This window comes from Mustela nigripes, chromosome 14 (assembly GCF_022355385.1).
Source record: "Mustela nigripes isolate SB6536 chromosome 14, MUSNIG.SB6536, whole genome shotgun sequence".
NCBI classification, from domain to species: Eukaryota; Metazoa; Chordata; class Mammalia; order Carnivora; family Mustelidae; genus Mustela; species Mustela nigripes.
The window spans coordinates 72,162,757-72,181,122 of record NC_081570.1 but is presented as its reverse complement, the minus strand read 5'-3'; the positions used below and the strand labels follow the sequence as shown (position 1 = coordinate 72,181,122).

At 36.1% G+C, this 18,366-nt stretch overlaps 1 protein-coding gene across 1 annotated transcript in view; it reads left to right on the top strand.

The window, feature by feature from the left end:
- Positions 1-18,366, top strand: part of COL24A1 (collagen type XXIV alpha 1 chain) — a 379,684-nt gene that overhangs the window by 80,361 nt on the left and 280,957 nt on the right. Inside the window, exons 12-16 of the mRNA XM_059377096.1 lie at positions 7,243-7,296; positions 9,351-9,395; positions 17,649-17,702; positions 17,779-17,823; positions 18,062-18,115. Coding sequence (XP_059233079.1) covers positions 7,243-7,296; positions 9,351-9,395; positions 17,649-17,702; positions 17,779-17,823; positions 18,062-18,115 — 252 coding nt within the window. The remainder of the gene's footprint in view (positions 1-7,242; positions 7,297-9,350; positions 9,396-17,648; positions 17,703-17,778; positions 17,824-18,061; positions 18,116-18,366) is intronic.

The window sequence follows — 18,366 nt, the reverse complement described above, 5'->3', positions numbered from 1 at the left end:
GCTAGCTGAAGCAGTCTCAGCTTGCTACTTCTCCGCCATCTTGACTCCTCCTTTCAAGAATTTATCATTCTCTGATGCCTGGGTGCTTGATCATGGAGCTGTATCAGGTCTTTCATTGAACTTGCTCTAAATACCTGGTAATTGTTATGTATCGTTCTTGGGTGATGTTTACACTAGACACTCAACCCTTTGAAGATCCACTGCCGGCGGCGGGCTCCGGGCTCGGCTCTGCGGTGCTGATGCTGCGGCCGCCGAGGGTGCGGGTGCTGCCGCGGCGGCGATTACTGCGGCGACATCGGCGGCTGTAGCTGCAGTGGCGGAGGCGGCCGTCGGGCGCTTCCCCCTCCACAGACTCCTTAAATTCCCAAGTTTAAAATTAGTTTCAACCAACAGGAAAATAGTTGACCCTTGAAGTATGGATCAAATTGCCCTACCTGTGAGGAAAAGAAAGGGGAAGAGACTAATGAATATTCACAGAGTACTTGACAGTCTAGCCTTTTCCTATAATAATTGTACTTTATTTTTGAAGGATTTAAAAATATCACAATTTCGTGGTAATATGTATTCATGTGTAAAAGGTGTAGAAGCAACTACCAGGTTTTATTAGTGTTTCTAATCCTAGACAAGTTAGTCTGATCTTCTCTTTTCATTACTTAGTCTTAGAAAAAGTTGAAATCCTGTATTTGTTGATAATGCTTATTTAGTATATATATCTTTTGTGATAATTCTTATTTGTCCCTACTTTAGATTGAATACGTTGTTTCAGCATTGTTCTCTGAAAAGAGCAAAATATGTTCATAGTTAACTGTGGCCTTTAACAGAAAAATTTTGCATTGTTTTTATTTTTTAAAATTCCATAAATGTAGTCATTAGTATTTTATGGTTATTTTGGTTCTCATACTTTCCTAATTATTTTATATGCAGTATTTTTCTAATTTCTTTGTAGAACTAGGAAAATAACCATTTTACTAGACTCTCTTATGTAATAAGTTTTCCAATGTTTCAAGATATTTAGATGTAACTACCAAGTTTAGTATCTGTCCTCTAAAATATTAATACCATGCATATATTCAGTCATACCAAGTCTAGAATAGTTCTTAGTGTTTGATAATTATCATGTTTGAGTAACAGTACCATTGATAGACCCAAGCAAAAGAGAAACTTGATCTGGACACTATACTTTTGAGGACCCTGTTATATCACAGAAGTAAATGCGTTAAAAATAAAACAAAACAAAACAGATGAGTGCCCCTGTCACTCAAGATCCAGCAGTTAGCATTGATATAATATGACCTGTAATGCTAGACAACCACTCTTATTGTTATGTATTATCTATTGCTATATAACAAGTAACTCCAAGTTAGTGGCTTAAAACAACAGTAAGTAGATACCGTTTTTTCAGAGTTTTTGTGAGTTGGGAATTTGGGGAAGCTTTATTTGGGTGGGTCTAGCATGGCATTTCCCATGAGGTTACAGTGAAGATTTTGGTCAAGACTACTATCATCTGAAGGCTTGACTGGGGTTGGAGGATCTGCTTTTAAGGGAACTCACTTGCCAGCCAGCCAATTTGGTGCTAGATTCTGGAAGACCTCATTTATTCTCCATAGGGACTTCTTTATGTGGCAGTTAGAATGTCTTCAGGACTAGAATGAAGTGATGCATGAGAGCAAGGTAGAGGTGTCGTGCCTTTATGATCTAACCTCTGTAGTCCCACTGTACTTCGATATTCTGTTGGTCACATAGGCCAGCCATGATTGAAAATGGGAGGAGACTACACAAAAGCATTAATGCTGAGAAGTGAGAATCATGGGGAGTCTACCTTTGAGGCTGACTATCACAATTTAGTGTCTTCAGGCCTCAGAGAAATTCTCCATACCTGTGGCCTTTAATCTAATGTCTGAATGCCATGAAGCTTTGTAGGTGGTACAACTGCCAAAATTAGAGACAGAAATTGTTCAAGATGGTGGTGAGGATTTGGGCAGGAAGTAGAAGCACTTAGGTAAGAGCAAAGATTAATTAATTAACTTATCTAATTCTTCTTTCAGTATGAATGCAATAGAATCCTGTATAAAGAAGTACTGTTTCCTGATAATGCAGATTTCTGTTCTCTTCCTTCTCTTTGTGTTACGATTTATGGTTTCAGAGTTAATAGAATTAGTGTAGTATTTGTAATAGCTGCACCTAGAGACTGAAATATTTTGCATTATTAAGCAATTTGTATTACTCCTAAATTTGTATTTTATAACTATAAACCCAAAATTCATGAAGCATGAATTTTGCATTAGCAATTAAATGAATATGAAATGCTAGAATGACGAAACTTTTAAAATGTAGATATTAGATTAAATTTTTAAAATCTAAAGTAAATATAACATTTTAATTAAACTAATATTGATAGTAATTATAAGTTGCCACAGAAAATAAAAAGCCATAGAAAGTCTTCAGAGAGGTGACCTATTTAAATTTTAAAAATCTGGAAATAATGCAAGTAGTTTTTTATAAAACATTACCACTTGGTAAAATTTGCAAATAGGACTTTACACAATCTCTACTCAAAGATTTAGTTACCAATTTTATTAGTTTTCGATCACTGCATAACAAATACCACAAACTTAGTGGCTTACACAATACCCACTTATCTTCTCACAGTTCTCCTGGGTTGGGAATCCAGGTACTAATTTACAGGGTCTTCTGCTCAGGGTCTCAAGGCTGCAGTCAAAGTAACTGTCAGGTGGCTGCACGATCATCTGGAGCTTGGCTCGGAAAGAGTTCACTTCCAGCTTCATTCGGGTTGTACGAAGACATCATTCTTCAAGGGTGTAGAACTGAACGCCCTGGACTTTTTGCTGGCTCTTGGCTATAGAACACCTTAGGCCCTTTGGATTGTCCACAGTTCCTAGAGATCATACAATTCCCTGTCATATGGGAGATGAAGTCTTATATAGTATGACATGATCATATCAGGGACATCCCATCACCCGTGCTATATTCTGTTTTTTAGAATAAGCAAATCATAGTCCCACTCATACTCATGGCTGGGTAGCACACAAAAGCAAGAATAGCAGGAGGTCACTTTAAAACCTGTCCACTATCCTTATCCAACTGTAGAAATGAACAAGAACCTTATTCATGACTTGAAGAGATTGAATGAAATCCCTGAATGTCATATTCTTCATAAGATAAAATTTTATGACCCATCAAAGCGATTAAAATGTAAGAAAGAGAATTATGCACAACATAGAAGGAACAGTGCAACTCTGCCTTGCCCATTAGTAGACAGTTACTACATTGATGCAGTTGGCAAATGGGGCAAGAAAGGCAAAAAATTCAAGCTTCCTTATGGATGGTAATCCTGGAAAATGGTTATTAAATCCTTTGGCAGTATAAAGGTATTCCTAGGAAAGTGCAATTTGATTTAAATTAATGGTTATAATTTTCCACTAGGTAAATGTGAGAGAAAATTTGGTATTTTATTTTATAACAAATTCATTCAAGTGGAGAAAGAAACTGTAGAAGCTATCTTTCGTATACTAAGTTCAAAGGCAAAGCGTTTTATCACTATTGTTCCATGTTTCAAAACCAATCTTTTAAGATCAGTTTGTGACAGTGGAGATTGGTGGCTGTGAACTTTTAGGCTTCTAATTAAAGGAATACAGAAACTCTCCTGCATTAAAAAATTTATGCATGTAATTACTAGAAATTAAATAACAACTGATTAATAGCAAACATATGACATATTCAAAAACATAAAATATTGGCATGATGTTTTTTAAAAGAAATATATGTTTGGTAAATAGCCATATATAATGTTTTGTTTTGTTTTTGGTGGCATGAACTGTGCTATGTTTCATTAAACAGGAAAGTATGTCTAGATTTAGGAGGATTTATATCAGAAATTGATGACAGGGGTGTCTGGGTGGCTCAGTGGGTTGGAGCCTCTGCCTTTGCCTCAGGTCATGGATCCCAGGGTCCTGGGATCAAGCCCCGCATCGGGTACTTTGTTCAGCGGGGAGCCTGCTTTCTCCTCTCTCTCTCCCTGCTTCTCTGCCTACTTGTGATCTCTGTCAAATAAATAAAATCTTAAAAAAAAAAAGAAATTGATGACACAGTAGTCAACATATAGAAAGGATAAAAAATAATAAAACAAATGATCCGTCTAGACTAGAGAATTGAATGAAATGAAATGTTTAATGGGTAGTAAAGTGAGAGGAGAAATAATACATAAAAAATTTAAAAGTAGATATTACTCAGTTTAACTAAATTGTTTCAGGGGCAAAGTCAAGTTGAACAGCTAATATTTATTATAATGTTGAACTACCAGAAGAATAGGATGTTGAAATTAATAAGTTCTCTATTATTTATTATGCTAGTTCAGGTTTTTTGTAAGTGAAGCATTCATCATAGTTCTCTCCTCTTTCCCTTCCGGTGGGGGTGTGGGGGTTGGGGAATCCTCAGTTTTTATGGAAAGCTGAACTGGAGAGCAGCTCCTCCTACTGGTTGAAGATGGGGCCACTCAGTCCCAAATAGCACATCTTCTAGGCCATCCTGAGTGAGTCCCCAAGGATGTTTGTAGTAGTCCCTCTCTGCTCCTTATTCAGACTGATTGTGTCTTCATTTTCTAAGAAAAACTGTTGAGATCTAATTCACATATCATAAAATTTACCCTTTAAAAATGTATAATTTAGTGTATATTTTATTATATTGACAGAGTTGTGTAGCTGTCACACGAATTTTAGAACATTTTCTTCACCCAGAAAAACAGTCCTGTACCCATTAGCACTCACTGCCGCATTCCCCTTGCAGCACCAGCCCTAGGCAGCCACTAGTCTGTTTTCTATGTCTCTGGATTTGCCTGTTCTGGACATTTCACATTAATGGAATCATGCGATATGTACCCCCATCTTTATTATTTCACTGAACTTTCTGTAAAACCCATTTATGATCTATCTAAAAAATCAATCATCTCCTATGTTTTAGGCCTCTTACTGAATTTTTCCTCCACTTGTTCCATTACCTGTACATCATAAATACTTTCAAATACCCTTATTAGCTCATACCGAACAGTATGATGTATTGCAGATATGTGAGCTTGTTGACAACAGAATTAGACTTCCAAGGACAATGAAAGCAAAACGCCTGCCTGAACTTCATCTGACTCTGAAGGGGGTATGGCTACAATATGTTTGGGTACACAGATGGTTTTTGCATTATCCTCTGATTACAGAATAAGAAAAACTGCTTCTAGTATGAGTTAACTATGCCTTAGATACATCGTACTTTTTTTTTCCATTGCTATCTTTTAAATTTTGCCCATTCACGTTTGTACTAGTGAACTGGTGATTTTTGGCGATCTATTAAATATGTATTTAATAACTGGTTTACCTAAATAGATTATAAGACTCTAATAATACACTTTTATTTGTTAGTCTTACAAAAATTTTTAAAAAGAGTATTATTAAAATGTTGTTAATAATAAATCTTATAAACCATTTTGCAAAGTAGCTTTTTAAAAGTGTGATTTAAAGTTGATAAATATAGTGGCAAATATTCAGAGAAGAATTTTAGTGTATAAAGTAACAGTTACTGAGTAATTGAGTTGTTTTACAGAAGAATATATAATAAGAAAGTGTGTTACTTACTATCCTTCATAGTTTATGGTGTAGAATCTTCGGTAGATTTTCACTGAAAATCTTGATTTTCAGTGGCATTGCACCTTATGGTTGCAGGATTTATGTACATTATGGCTTTCCCCAATAACATAGTACTTAAATGATGTTTGTTACATGTTTATCTTATCTTGAAATGATTAGCTAAACTATTCAGTGTAGAAGAGGAGAAAGAACATGGATTCTGCATTCAGACTTCATTCAAATCTCAGTCCCTCTCGTGTGTGGCTAGTGAATGAAAGTGACTTAAGCTCTCTGTGCTTCAGCTTTCTCAATTGCAAAGTGGGGATATTGATATTCATTGATTCAACTTGTTATGAAGATAAAATAAAGTAGTATGTATATAATAAAGTGTTTAAAGCCATTAGCATATGGTAAGTACATGCTTAAATAGTATTAGCCATTTCATACTGTGTGATGTGGGTCTAAAAATGGCAAGAAATCGTAGACATAACTAATGGATTGGTCAGGCAGAAATCTTTGTTATGTTTTCTCTCATTCAGTGGTTCTTTATATAGTGCCAAACAAATGTATATTTTCTTCAGCTTCACTTTCTGTATATATCATATGGCATGTAAAATAATTTTTGTAAAACATAGAAATATAGTACTGAACAAAATCAATGAAGTATTACACAAAACAAATACAAGTTTTTGCTGTATCATAATTTAGAGATTAGGAAATAAATATTTCTTATTAGTAAACTCCTTATCAGAGAACACAGCAAAAATGAATTTTTTAAATTATGTTCAGTTAGCCAGCATATAGTAACCACTAGTTTTTGATGTAGTGTTCGACATTCATTAGTTGCACCCAGTGTCCATCACAACACGTGCCCACCCCAATACCCATCACTCAGTTACCCCATCCCCACACCTCCCTTCCTTCTGTAACCCTTAGTGTGTTTCCCAGAGTCCAGAGTCTCATGGTTTGTCTCCCTCTCTGATTTCTTCCCATTCAGTTTTCCCTTCCTTCCCCTGTGGTCCTCTACACTATTCCTTATATTCCACATATCAGTGAAACTATATGATAATTGTCTTTCTCTGCTTGACTTATTTCACTTAGCGTAATCCCCTCTAGCTCCATCCATGTATATGCAAATGGTGGGTAGTCATCCTTTCTGATGGCTGGGTAATATCCCATTGTATATATGTAACACATCACTAGCCATCAGGGAAATACAAATCAAAACCATGAGATACCACTGTAACACCAGTTAGAATGCAAAAATAAACAAGACAGGAAAGAACAAGTGTTGGTGAGGATGTGGAGAAAGGGGAAGGCTCTTACACGGATGGTGGGAATGCAAGCTGGTATAGCCACTCTGGAAAACAGTATAAAGCTTCCTGAAGACATTAAAAATAGAGCTACCCTATGACCCTGCAACTGCACTACTGGGTATTTACTCCAAAGATACAGGTATAGTGAAAAGAAGGGACACATGCACCCCAATGTTCATAGCAGCGATGTCCACAATAGCCGAACTGTGGAAAGAGCTGAGATGCCCTTCAACAGATGAATGGACAAAAATGAATTCTTGGTTTTAACAGCATTTCTTCATTTTTCCCTGGGCCAGGGTTTTCCAGGTGACTTTGGAGACAGAGGCCCTGCTGGCCCTGATGGCAGTCCTGTGAGTATATTGTTATGGTCCAGCCTTGTGATCTGACATCACTCAGACGCCACAGCACCTGCACTTGCTATCCTCGTGACATTCAAATAAGTGCTGTTGGCCAGATAGTTTTAATACCTCTGTGCACATTCCTATTTGTAAAGACAAAAATGTTATGAATATATTCTGTCTTGGGAGAGAATCATTAAAACGAATCATTGTGACCATGTTAAATGTACCTGCTTAAGTAAAATATTAGAAGTACATGATCATGATACTGACCTGTATATTTTTGGGGTGAGCCTTTCATGTACATGAAGGTACTAACAAGCCTCATATTGTGCTTGCAGTGATTGCCCTTTTTGTCTCAAGCCTGTCATTGATCTACCTGGCTTTTGGGTATTGATTTCTAGAGAAATCTTTCTTTTAGGATTATTCAGCTATTATTTACAGTTTAGAAAGTTACTATTCTATAATTAGTTTAATTACATTATCAAAGAATGATGATAGATTGTTGGTTTTTTTGACATTAGGTAGCAAAATCTTCAATTTTTTTTCCTCTCTCAAAGAGCATCTATCAAATACCTTCAATTATTCCATGCACACATTCTTTTAATAAGATTTTAAGGTGAATTAGAGTTAATCACTAAATCCTTTTAGCCTAAATTAGGAATAGTTCTTATATTTAGATACAGGTGAATTACTAGCATCTATACTTAAAGTGTTTGAAAATCATTTATTTTTTATTTAGTTTTCTAAATTATGACTTTATCAGTTATTCGGTTAATTTAGCCAAAGTTTTATTTGTTATAAGTCTTGGCAGATGAGAATAGAACTGATTCCAAATAAATTGTTAAAAACCTGAATGATGTTTTAAATAGAATGTTTACCATAGTTTTCTTGCCTTTGATTCTGCAGAGCTTTTCATTTCAAGGATAAGAAATCATTATCTATTTTTTCTTTTAATACCATTTATGTACTTTTATAACTACTGTGAAGCCCTCTTATTTAAATTTTTGTCAGTTAAATATACATGAAGTTTGTTAGGGTTGGGCTTCTACCATATTTAAGATATTTCTTTTTGAAATCTGCTCTTTATTTAAATATAAGGGTTCTTGAGCATTTTCAGGCTTTAATATCTTTAAAATATAAGGATAAACTGGATATTTTAGTTTATTGGCTTATAATTCTCTCTGTATTTTACTGTACCTTATTTTCAAAACAGTTCAGATACAAAAAAAAGGGGGTACTTTTCACTTTCTAACACTGCCTTGGACTAAAATAGAAATTGTCATAAAGACTGTAATGATGGGTTCACAAGACCATAAATCAACTGGAAAATTAATACTGATAATTTAAAATCTCATTTATTATATACATAATTAATGGTGTTGGTAATTTATTATATTTGTGAGAAATTTTTCAAAACCTTTTATACATTATGACAGTTTTCATTGTGATCTTATAATAGTGAGAACAAATGTTATTATTCCTTTTTTTTTTTAAGTAGGCTTCATGCCCACTGTGGAGCCCATCGTGGGGCTTGAACTCAAGACCCTGAAATCAAGACCTGAGCTGAGACCAAAAGTTGGATACTTTAACTGACTGAGCCACTCAGGCACCCCCAAATATCATTATTTCTATTCTTTAAATAAAAAAACTGAAGTTTAAAGAATTTAAATATTATACATCAAGAGTAGTGGGTAGTGTTTTAAACCATCTGAAAATGCTCTTCTAACTCTATATGCTGACAACTTACCTTTTTACATAATACATAGGTTGGTTATGTCTATAATGCTGACTACTTACAGGATTTACATCCTTTATTAGATACATAAAAGACACAGAACAGTCTATATCCTAGGCTAGGTGGTAGTCCTGGCATCCAAAAACATGGGGCCAAGGGCATTTTGGGAGAATTTACACTATCACCAGAGATTTATGCTTCTTAGGAAGATGCATGGGGGTAAAATTTGACTTTTTTTTTTTCCTAGAAACGTTTGTCTGTGTCTTTAGAAAATGCCCATAGTAGTTTGCAATTGTATTTAACCACCCTTGTACTTTCTTTTACATAGGGACTTGTTGGTAGCATTGGTCCTCCGGGATTTCCTGGCCTTAGAGTGAGTATCAAGTATTATCATTCTTGTAAAATATTATGTTTGTATTTGTTAGCCGCATTTTTTTAAACGATTTTATTCATTTATTTGACAGACAGAGATCACAAGTAGGCAGAGAGGCAGGCAGAGAGAGAGAGGAAGGAAAGCAGGCTCCCTGCTGAGTAGAGAGCCCCATGCGGGGCTCGATCCCAGGACCCTGAGACCATGACCTGAGCCGAAAGCAGAGGCTTAACCCACTGAGCCACCCAGGCACCCCCGTATGTTAAAATCTTTAGAAAAAATGAGATGTTTTAGTGTCATTGTTGGATATCAGACTTGCTCAAATGTATTTTCCCATCAGATATACAAATTAGACCAGGAATACTAATCAAAAATTAAACTTTATGGTAATCTAAAATGACAAATTTCTACAGATTTATTTATGTCTGTTTCATTAATAGATACCTAAGACTCTGTTTCTTCAAAAGTGTGACATAGAACAGCCACTTCTCTCCTTTGAATTTTCTTTCATAGCATCAGGCCTGGATAGATACAGATAGGTCTGAATACCATACCATACCATATTATAGCACATGGTAACTGTAGATTTTATTTCTGAATAAAATTGAATAAATAGTTGGGAAACATCCTGAACAATCAGTAGTAGTTGCACTTCATTAATGCTGCTAAACATATTTTAAAGATTTTTTAAAAATTTATTTGAAAGAGAGTGTGTATGAACAGCGGGGAAGGGCAGAGAGAGAGGAAGAAGGGAGTAGCAGACTCCCCACTAAGCAGGGAGCCCGACAACCTGAGCTGAAGGCAGAATGCCAAGCTCACTGAGGTATCCAGGTGTCCTGATGCTAAACATTTTAATACCTAATTTATTATACTAAAAATATAAGTGACTGCATTATTTGCTCACTAAATCATTTTTATTTAGTGAATTTAACTCTGAGTTTCACTGGAGTTTTGATGTAGGCAAAGTACAATTTAGTAAAGCAATTCTGTGGAGACCAAAATAATGTACTCCAGTTACATAGTTACCTGATAAATTTTAGATTGTTCATTGAAGCAAACAGACTGCTACTTCTGCCGTATCTCCATAAATATATTTCTCTCAGTCAAGCTTATGGTTCATGACAGGGATGTAAGTTGCAGATATTTTCTATAAATTTAGAACCATGTGCTTTAGCAGCAGAACTAAAGGCAAGATTCATACTTTTATGAAATGTAAGGAGTCTAATGAAAGTATAATCTTAAAAGGAAACTATGTCTATCTGTATAAAAATAGGTAAGTGACCATGGGCAGAGGTAAGATTTTCCTTAAAAATCAATTCAGAGCTTGCTTCTAACATATGAAATAGGTAATTAAGACTCCAGAGTTTTATGTCATAAGTTACAGCCACAATTATTTGTAGCTTGAACTTGAACACAGGTCTTTTGTTTCTAATTTAATGTTTTCCCCCCACCTTAACCACCCCAAGGCAGAAGGTGACAACTTGAACAACAGAATACATGAGGAGTTCAATTATTGGAACTATGGTTAAAATCAGTATAACAAGTTTTAACTTGCCATTCGGGGCTGGCAAGAGTATAGAATTAAGATCAGAGCACCTGAGTGAGTCTTACACATTTAACTTCTCTTTTACATGATAATAGTAGTATACTAACAATAAAATGAGCAATAACAACTCACTTAAAAAAAGATTTACTTATTTTTTAGAGAGAGAGAGAGAGAGAGCATGGGGAAGGGACAGAGGAAAAGAAGCTCAAGCAGACTCCCTGCCTAGTCTGTGGTGCTTGATCTCAGAACCCTAAGGTCATGACCTGAGCCCAAAATAAGAGTCGGATGCTTAACCAGCTGAGCCACACAGACACCCCAATAACAGCTCACTTTTATTTAGCATTTTCCATGTGCTAGTCAGTGCTAGGTCATTTAATTCTCAGAACAAGCCAAGACCATTCACTTTATGAGTATTAGGCCCAAATTTGAAGCAGGCGATCGAACCAGAGCCCATAATTCTACCTGTGTGCTATACCACCTCCTTAAAACTCGTATTACCTTATAATGGGTGCCATTTAACTCATGAGATTTCTTTAGGCTTCACAAGAAGCTCTGTGTGAAGGTGGAAGCCAAAGGACCATTTTTTTTTTTTTTTTTGCTCAGAACTTAGAATAGGGTTAAACTGTAGGTGGTAGTCCATGGTTTTACCAATGGGAGGAAAGGAAGCTGGAGAAGGGAGTTCAGTCTTTATGTATTCTTCATTTCACCTATCAGTTGGTTAACTCAGCAGCTTCTGCCATTATGCTCTAGTTTTTTTATTTTTATTAATTTTTTTAATTTTTATAAACATATATTTTTATCCCCAGGGGTACAGATCTGTGAATCACCAGGTTTACACACTTCACAGCACTCACCAAAGCACATACCCTCCCCAATGTCCATAATCCCACCTCCTTCTCCCAAACCCCCTCCCCCCAGAAACCCTCAGTTTGTTTTGTGAGATTAAGAGTCACTTATGGTTTATCTCCCTCCCAATTCCATCTTGTTTCATTTCTTCTTCTCCTACCCACTTAAACCCCCATGTTGCATCACCACTTCCTCATATCAGGGAGATCATATGATAGTTGTCTTTCTCTGCTTGACTTATTTCACTAAGCATGATACGCTCTAGTTCCATCCATGTTGTTGCAAATGGCAAGATTTCATTTCTTTTGATGGCTGCATAGTATTCCATTGTGTATATATACCACATCTTCTTGATCCATTCATCTGTTGATGGACATCTAGGTTCTTTCCATAGTTTGGCTATTGTGGACATTGCTGCTATAAACATTCGGGTGCACGTGCCCCTTTGGATCACTACGTTTGTATCTTTAGGGTAAATACCCAATAGTGCAATTGCTGGGTCATAGGGCAGTTCTATTTGCAACATTTTGAGGAACCTTCATGCTGTTTTCCAGAGTGGCTGCACCAGCTTGCATTCCCACCAACAGTGTAGGAGGGTTCCCCTTTCTCCGCATCCTTGCCAGCATCTGTCATTTCCTGACTTGTTGATTTTAGCCATTCTGACTGGTGTGAGGTGATATCTCATTGTGGTTTTGATTTGTATTTTCCTGACGCCGAGTGATATGGAGCACTTTTTCATATGTCTGTTCGCCATCTGGATGTCTTCTTTGCAGAAATGTCTGTTCATGTCCTCTGCCCATTTCTTGATTGGATTATTTGTTCTTTGGGTGTTGAGTTTGCTAAGTTCTTTATAGATTCTGGACACTAGTCCTTTATCTGATATGTCGTTTGCAAATATCTTCTCCCATTCTGTCAGTTGCCTTTTGATTTTGTTAACTGTTTCCTTTGCTGTGCAAAAGCTTTTGATCTTGATAAAATCCCAATAGTTCATTTTTGCCCTTGCTTCCCTTGCCTTTGGCGATGTTCCTAGGAAGATGTTGCTGCGGCTGAGGTCAAAGAGGTTGCTGCCTGTGTTCTCCTCAAAGATTTTGATGGATTCCTTTCACACATTGAGGTCCTTCATCCATTTTGAGTCTATTTTTGTGTGTGGTGTAAGGAAATGGTCCAATTTCATTTTTCTGCATGTGGCTGTCCAATTTTCCCAGCACCATTTATTGAAGAGGCCATTATGCTCTAGTTTAAGACCAAAATACTTATCATGTCTAGACTGTTCTGGTTCTTATGGGCATCTTGAGACATACTTTGTGCACTAGCAAACTGTTTGTTCTCAGATGCCATGCAACCTTCCTACCAAAAGGCCTTTGTACTTTCACTTGTTTGTCTACCTGAAATACTTTACCTAGATTTCTCTGTCTAATAGTTAACCCTTAATCATTTTCTACTCCAGGACTTTGCACAGTTCCAACACATAATAGTGCTGGTAAAAATAACTGGGTTTTTGTTGTTGTTGTTTGTTGTCCTTTCTCTTTCTCAATATACCCTTTGGTTGCTGGGAAGAGATTCTAAAAAGAAAGAAATTCTAAAAAGAGAAAAGAAAATGCCAAATGATACTAACAGTCATCTTTGTAATCCTCATCTCTGATATAGATCTTTGTTATCCTCATCATTGATATAGGTAGTACTTTATACTTTCCAAAGTACTTTTACACTCGTATCTCATTTGTTCCTCAAGTTGATAGAACAACCTCCATTTTACATTTACTAAATTTTTAAGTCAAAACAGTGTGAGCACCTACTGTGTATCAAATGCTGAACTAGAGCTAGGCCTAAAAATACAAATAAGATTTCTGTTTTGGGCAACATTATAATCCAGGGCATAGAAGGAAAAATCAGTATATCATATGATGTGATCACTGTTCTCATGGACTAAAAACCACTGAGCAAGGAGCAATTTATGTCATCCTGAGAGAGGAGACTTCATAAAAGAGACGTGTTTTAACCATATCTTGAAGATTATACATGAATGGAGTGGAGTAGTCAGGAAAAGGATTCTTGAGGCAGAAGAATGCCTCTCTAAATGCACAGAAGAGGTAAAAAAAACAAAAAAGAAAAGTGCGGTTTGGGCAATGGAAAGAGGAGTAGTGGGACTGTAGCCTAGGAAGCGGGGGGGATGGGAGTGGAATGGAAGGAGGGGAAGATTTGAAGATAACTGGGAGAGGTTTCTATGGAACCTTTATATTTCATAGTCAACACTTGGTCTGCTTGCCCAGTTTATCAGCAAGCACACATCTGCTTGTTCCCTTATAGGAAGCATAGTTTCTGAGAAGAGATGACACAGCTTCCTCTAAATGATATTTTCCTTGCAGCTGATTGTCATTTGCTTTCTTAATTAGTGATGGTGATTCTCACCTGTGAGGGTGGGTGGTGGCGGTTCCAAAGCCCCAAGTCTTCCCCACAGTGTGCTCACTCATGAGCTCTAATTGGCTAGCGGCTGCTCATTTTATACGAAGAACCTATTCTTAGGTCTCTGTTTCTTCAACTCACTTTGACTCGAAAGTTCTTTATTATTTCTGGATGTGTGGAAGGCTTTTCTGCCTTTGGTGCTGTATCCCAGACACCCTCAGCTAAGCTGCCATGCATGGAAGTATTTCTCCTGTCTGCTCTGTCTTCTCATGGAAGAGGAGTATCGTAAGCAGAGAGTGCTGAAGGCTTTCGGGTTATCCTTGTGTAACTAAAAACTGCTCTTAGCTTATTGCGGGTTGCTTTGAGAAAGCTATAGTTTTTCAGGACCAGGATTTTCCACATCATCTGTAACATACCACAAAATGTTTGCTATTTCTTGGAGCTTTCTATACCTGTATTATTTTACTTTTTAGTTCCCTATAATACTAAATCTTTTTTATCTTTACTATAATTTTTTATATCTTTAACATTTCTCAACACTTACTATTTTGTGATAATTTTTTTAGAGTCACTAAAAAGTAAAACAGTAGATTGTGCATACAAAGTACATTCATTCATCTGAAAATATTAGTCTATGCACAGTGATATGTTTACTGAAATACAGCTAATGTTATTGCCCATAGAAAAAAACCAACAGGATGACAAAGTAATGTTTGTTTATTTGTTCATAAGATTTCCCCCATACTTCATAGATTATTGCTGCAGAATTTCCAAACAGAAACATTTTTTGTATTTTTTAAAACTCTCATTATTTTTAAAACCAGGAACTTTGAATAAACTAGCTACTGTAATTATAAGAACAGTTGTTTCCTACTGACAGAATTTGTCAGTGACATATGACTATTGTGTATCTGTCTATTAAGTTGGAAAGTATTACTCTTCCCTTTCTCATATATTTCAGGATTAAACGTGTTGGAAATAATTTATCTCCATTATATTTCACAGACTTTAGGACTCATGCAAAAGATGTCATATTTTCCATTCTGAAATTTGTGTAATATGAATGCAGTCTATTAGCAATGCTCTGTTATGTTGGGAGATAGAGCTCTTGAAATCCCTGTTAAAAAAATTGTTTTCTACTAAAGTATAATTAACATACGGTGTTATATTAGTTACAAGTGTACAGTATAACCATTCAATAACTCTGTACATTAATCAGCATTCATTACAGTAAGTGTACTCTTAATTCTGTTTTTCTATTTCAGCCATCTCACTTTAGCAACCACCAGTTCTCTGTTTTTTGTCTTTTTTTGTTGTTCATTTATTTTGTTTTTTAAATTGCACATATGAGTGAAATCATACGGTTTGTCTTTCTCTGTTTATTTTACTTAACATTTTCACCTCTAAGTCCATCCATGTTGTTACAAGTGGCAAGATATCAGTCTTTTTTATGACTGAGTAATATTCCTCTGTGTGTGCGTGCGTGTGTGTGTGTGTGTGTGTACACCACATCTTCTTCATCCATTTTTCTGTGGGTGGATGTTCAAGTTGTTTCCATATCTTGGCTGTTGTAAGAAATACTGCAATAAACACAGGATCCATATATCTTTTTGAGTTAGTGTTTTTCTTTTCTTTGGGTAAATGCCAGTAGTGGAATTACTGGGTCATATGGCAATTCTACTTTTAATTTTCTGAAGAATGTCCATATTGATTTCCACAGTGCTTGCACCAATTTGCATTTCCACCAAGGTGGAACAAGGGTTCCTTTTTCTCCACATCCCCACCAGCACTTGTTATTTCTTGTCTTTTTGGGTTTGGCTATTCTGACAGGTCCTTCAGTGTTCATTCCATACTTTATTTCAAAACTGTTATGTGCAAATTATGTTGGGTCTGGGAAGTAAAAAGTCAATAAACATGCTTCTACTTTCACAGAATGTGCAGACTAGGAACACAAGGAGAAAAGTATGGTACAGTATACTTACTAGTGCAGCAGAAAGCCATTTCAGTATTGGTAACTATATCTTCAAAGGCTTGGAGCATGTAATAAAGAGAGACCATGTTCAGAGAATGGAAAACCGTCCATTATGGCCAGACTGTGGGATTTGGACAAGGTAGAAATAAAGGAGAAGTAGCGACAAATGGAAGTAGACAAGATGGGAAGGGTTGGTGCAAACCTAGTAGTGAGGGCCTGGGATGCTTTCCTAAGAAATTTGGTAAAAGGGGCAACATTTCTAGCATTGCCACAAATACACATTTAGAATTTCCTTAATGTTTGAAAACCATAAAAGGGAGGTTTAAGACAACTTGTTCTGTGAAGATGAAGGATGATACAGAAGCTAGGCACAGAAAGGTAGCAAAAGAAGGAAGGAAAATGAATGTGTCAGCGACACAAAAATTGTAAGTGATCCCCAAGCCATTTTTTTTTTCAAATTTTACTTTGAAATACCCTTATTGTGGCTCTTGGCCTTTGTCTTCCTTTTTTTTTTTTTTTTTAAAGATTTTATTTATTTATTTGACAGACAGAGATCACAAGTAGGCAGAGAGGCAGGCAGAGAGAGAGGAGGAAGCAGGTTCCCCACTGAGCAGAGAGCCCAATGCAGGCCTTGATTCCAGGACCCTAGGATCATGACCTGAGCTGAAGGCAGAGGCTTTAACCCACTGAGCCACCCAGGTGCCCCTGTCTTTTGTCTTTTAAGATGATAGATTTGAGGAGTTTTTTTTAAATCCCTTGCTTACAGGAGATGATAGTTTGTTATATTTTTGAGGAATCTTGGGTTGGAGCTTTAAACTGAGAACCTCAATGTTGGTGACTGTGTCTTTTTCATCTTTATTTCCTTCACACAAACCCAGTGTCTGTGTCCGTGTTATGTTCAACAAATGTTAAATGATGAAATGTTAAATGAATGACAGAAGCCCAGAAGAGTAGAGTCTTTTGTTCAGTACTCAGTTTATCCCTGAAATTATGGTAAACTTTATTGTTCTGCAAATTTCAAATCATGAAATAAAATCACTGAACCGCCTGGAACATAGTAAGTGCCCAATGAATAATTCCTGAATAAATAGATGGAGTTAAAATAGAAGATGATCAAATGAAGTATTTATTAACTGGGAATGTGGCACTAAAATATTTCCCTGCTCTTCAAGATATTATCTAGTTAGAGAAGTATTTCAAGATGAATGTCAAGGAGAGTTAAGCATTATACAGACTAGAGGAAGGGGAGGATCCTTGTGGACTACATGGGTATGAATAGGCTTCAGGGAGTAGGATGACCTCGCTAAAGTTTCAAACACTGGTATGATTTCTAAATGTGGAGAGAAAAAGAAGTTGTGGAAGAACAAGACACATGTGGGAGCTGAGTGAGATGAACTGTTCTGGGTTAGTTAATTAATTAATTTTATCATATTCTCTTTCTAATCCTAGTGGATGCTTAATGATGCCTTTCTGTCTGATTGCTTTTCAGGGCAGTATTGGCCCTATTGGACCAGTTGGACCTTCTGGAAATCCTGGCCCAATGGTACGTCTCTATTTGCATAATGGATATTTTCCTTTAATTTCTCTATGATGTCACAAAATATCACTTTTTTTTTTAGGGTCTTTCCGGGAATAAGGGCCTACCTGGAATCAAAGGTGATAAGGTGATTTAAATATTTGCATTATCATAGAGATAATTTCTTATCACATTTTTTTCTTGTTAGTCAATACTTATAAAATATCTTGTTTTTATATATGGGATCTAATCTGTATTGTCAGTTATACAATTTTTATCAGAAGTAGGAAAAATAGAAATTATTCTTCTATAATAAATATTTACTTTCTTATAACATTGCCATGTTTGTGTTGCTTAAGTGTCTTTGTATTAAATGTGCCCTCTAGGGTGAACAAGGCATTACAGGGGAGCCAGGAGAATTAGGGTATCCTGGAGACAAGGTAACTTCCTTTTTTTACCATTAAGTTTATATAAATATGAAAAAGTATAAATTCTTAAAAAGAAAAAAAGGAGTAATGATTATTTTAACCATGTACTTAGGATGTGGTATCAATATGATTTTACACGTTTTGTTCAAAATGGTTTTCTCAGTTTTTAGATTCACTCCATGAATTTTTTAAGCAGTTTGTATACAGAGGCATATACAGAGACAAGAGTCTCTCGTGGTATAATAGCTTTCATCTTCTCTCTA